Below are 3,896 nucleotides of genomic sequence, written 5' to 3' on the forward strand. Positions count from 1 at the left end.
TATATATATATATCATAAAATAGATAAAATTAAAATTTTCTTTCAGCTTGTATATATATTTCTTAAACATGGAACTGACAAACATTTCAATTGAAATGTAATTTGGAAAACAATACATGGAGTATCTATAACAGTACCCCAGGATCAATAACAGTATTGTTATCTGTTTCAAGTATCGGAGCATTTTGTATGAATACTTAAAATGTAAAAATGCTGGTATTGCTACTAATACTGTTCGGGACACCACTAGGTCAGAGGTGTCCAATCCTGTCCTTCAGGGCCACTATTCTGCATCTTTTAGACCAGTGTTTTCCAACCCTGGTTTGTTTTAGATGTTAGAGCCACTATCCTGCAGGTTTTACCCATTTCTCTGCTCCAACAGACCTGATTCAGTGATTGAATCACTTCTTCAAATTCTGCAGAAATCTGTCAAATCAACCATTCATTATAATCAGGTGTGTTGGAGCAGAGAAACAGGTAAAACATGCTGGATAGTTGTTCTTTGGAGGACCAGAATTTTGACACCTGTGCTGTAGTCCTGAAGTTTGAGCCCAGACCAGTGAGTCGTGGAAACACTCAGAAGCTTTGCGTTCAGTATTTTAACCCTGTGCTGACACAAAGGTAAGTCCTAAATCTCTCACAGGTGCCACTTCTCAGTGGTGAGACGACACTGCAGGGAAACATCTTTAAAATAAAATTGAAAAAAAAAAAACGTTTCAAAATGAAAACAGAGATTTTGCGTAAAGATTTTTAATTTTTCCTTGATCTGCTGTAGATTGGATGGCTGTAAACAGATATCAAGCTGGATTTAGTAAAGTCGTGCCACACCTGGCTCACTGTTTTTTTTCTCCTGATTGCTGCTTTTCTTTTATTTTCTGTTCTGGATTTATTTTATTTTATTTTATTTTAAAAACAAGTGAGTGTCTGCTTAACAATCTGTACAGCCTAATGTTGAGCAGGAGACAATCACTGTGATAATTTCAGCCATGATAAATCAATAAAAAAAAACTTGCTGTACAGGCCAAGGGTCAAATACAGATCATGACTGATTTTTCATAAACATTTCCAGTAAACTTTCTACATCAACCATCAGTTTTCCATAAATATACTGCATATTTTATCTACTATCTGAACATATCCTGAACGAGGGACAAATAGGCACATTCAAAACACACTCAACTTTTCTTGTCTTTCAAAAGCTAAACTACATTAAAAAGCTCAAGTGTAAAATATTTTAACTAATATAGGTGACGGTGAAGTGATTATTTGAATAAATTTAAAAAACAGAGCAGAGAAACTAAGTTTTGTGCCAAAACTGGATCGAAAGTACATCAAGTTCTAAGTAAGCAGAAAATACACAAATTCACTAATTTTCCATTGCTGGACTTCTTATTTAGGAAGCTGAGTCTCTGTTTTATTGTCATAAACTATCTTGTAATGCCACCCAGTGATAAATGATGGCAGCTTAAATAAACCCTGGATGTAAATATAATATAAACCAGTTTTATTATCCTGAATGGACCGGGGCGACTAACTCTGGCCTCCTTCAGGTTCTTACTGCGTGAAGTCGGTGGTGTTCAACACTTACCTGCCAACCAGGCGGAACCAGGGGAAGCGATCGTAAAATGGGTCACCTCCTGTCAGCGCGCTGTCACTCTCCTCTGTGGTGGTGTTGGGCAAATCTGCCGCACGATCGTACATCTCTCTCATGAGATCCAGCCTCTGCCTGCAGGATGTGACAACAAATATCAAACATTTAACTTGACTGATGTACAAGACGTAGTTAACACTGAATATTTATTACAACTCCAGCTCTCAACAACCAGGCTCCATCTTATATTAAAGATCTTAATGTACCATGCCAACAGAGCGCTCTGCTCCACCCTTCTCTTACACGCCTGTAATAGACGTGTGGTGTTTTAATTCCTAAAATAAACCTTTATTTTTAAGCATCTATGTACTTTTCCTCTCTAAATCTGTAAAGTTGGGTTGCTGCATAGTTCATGAAGACTTTTCTGAGGGAATATTCTTTCTTCCTTTCAGACTTATCCCCGAGATATCTAATCTTCCACTTTCGGCACAAGGTGACAAATAAATCAGGAGATTTTTATGAGCAACAGGATACAAAAATATCTAGTAGGTTTCTATTGGTAGGTGAGGTAGGAGGTGTGTGGAGCGTTGCATGAGTAAACAAACCAAAGGAGGTGTTATTGTTACAGTTACTGAATCTGACATACACTAAAGCAATTAGATCAACTTTAAAGGCAAATATTAATCATGTGGTTTACTTTCTGGTCGATCATGTTCTTTTTTTTACTTAACTATAAAAAACTGAAAAAAACAAACAAAAAAACCCAACAAAAAACAAACAAACTGACCACTAGGGGGAGATTCTTGATTAAATAATATAATAACACAAAGTGACCCTTTATATGCATTTTTTTCCATTTAAAAAACAGATATTGAAAAACAAAGAAGGCATGGTTATTTTATTTTCATTTTTTACTTTAAAACCAGAGAAGCCGTGCGATGTCTTATTTTTCTCAAACTGCAAGTTTAACACCCACGTCAACTCAACAATAGTCTGTGCTAAAAGCAGCAGAAGCTCCAGGATAATCAGGGAAAAACAAACTACAGCTGACACCTGTAAAGAAATGTAAAACTAGTCAGCTAATGTTTATTTACTGGTTAGCCAGTTATAAAGTAAAATGTGCTTATTCATCCCATCATCACACGATTTATGGTGGAGTGAGATTAAAAAAACCTTTTAATAACAGCAAACATTTCTTTAATTATTTAACTGTATTTTCTAGGGGTGCAAAAATACAAGTACCCGTATTGAATCGTTCAATACAGTACTTTAGGTACAAACTTGTATCGAAAAATACAGATTTTTAGATTTTTTAACATTTGTTTTTTCAACTTGTCTTCTGAAGATGCTCTGTGTTGAAGGCTCCGAACTGAATCGTGAATTTTCTGTATCGTTGCACCCCTAATATTTTTATTTATAGCTAGTTTAGCAAATTTCTAATAAAAAAAATCAATCTCCTCTCCTTTTTTTAAGATTTTGTCATCTTTTCCAAGATAATGAGAGGCTGCTGGTTGATTATGGAGGACCGTTCATCACAGTGTGCAGACGATACAACTACAGGGTGTGGTTCAGAAACAGTCATCCTGCCATCACCACAGGGTGGCTCAGTTCAAGGAGCCCAGACTGATCATTACCGTAATAAACTCTTTGTACTTTAAAGAGATTCTATTTTTGTCAATGTGGGGTTGCGTGGAGTCGTTGTGAGCAGTCAGTATCTTACCTGCAGTAGATGTAAGCCTGAGCAATCTCAGTTTAAAGAATCAGGAATAAACTCTCATGGAGTCAAGCTAACAGGTCCTCAGAGTTCAAGTTAGAGCAAATCTCTGTAATCTTAACTCTAAATGTCCAGGCTGTTCGAGTGAAAGTGTTTTTACTCTTTATCACTTCTGCATCGGACAGTTTTTTTCACACTGATTGCAAAACGTGCAAGACGAGTTGCAAAACAACATGTTAAATGTACACAGTTTAAGTATCTGATGCAAACGTGATAAGTGTAAATATCCACAATTTAGAATTTGCTTGAACATCTATAAGTTTGTTTTCATGGCAGACCTACAGAACCTCACTGACCCGCATAAGGTCAGGTCAGTGAAAAAGGCCAGACTTATTCTGGCAGACCCTGATCACTCCCTCAATGGTGAGCTGAGGCTGCTTCCATCTGGACACAGGTGTCAGCTGACCAAATGTAGGACTAATAGCAGTTAAATTTCTTAATAGACATTTGTGATATTTTGTTTTGTTTTTTTTTTGTGTGTGTGTGTGTGTGTGTGTGTGTGTGTGTGTGTGTGTGTGTGTGTGTGTGTGT

The 3,896-nt window shown here is 36.7% G+C and overlaps 1 protein-coding gene across 12 annotated transcripts in view; it reads right to left on the minus strand.

The window, feature by feature from the left end:
• The window catches only part of kif1aa (kinesin family member 1Aa), an 84,996-nt gene that overhangs the window by 38,139 nt on the left and 42,961 nt on the right, over window positions 1–3,896 (minus strand). For all 12 annotated transcript variants that reach the window (XM_014011029.1, XM_014011033.1, XM_014011038.1 and 9 more), the window contains one exon: window positions 1,589–1,726. In XM_014011029.1, coding sequence (XP_013866483.1) covers window positions 1,589–1,726 — 138 coding nt within the window. The remainder of the gene's footprint in view (window positions 1–1,588; window positions 1,727–3,896) is intronic.

Source organism: Austrofundulus limnaeus, unplaced genomic scaffold, assembly GCF_001266775.1.
Source record: "Austrofundulus limnaeus strain Quisiro unplaced genomic scaffold, Austrofundulus_limnaeus-1.0 Scaffold76, whole genome shotgun sequence".
Lineage (NCBI taxonomy): Eukaryota > Metazoa > Chordata > Actinopteri > Cyprinodontiformes > Rivulidae > Austrofundulus > Austrofundulus limnaeus.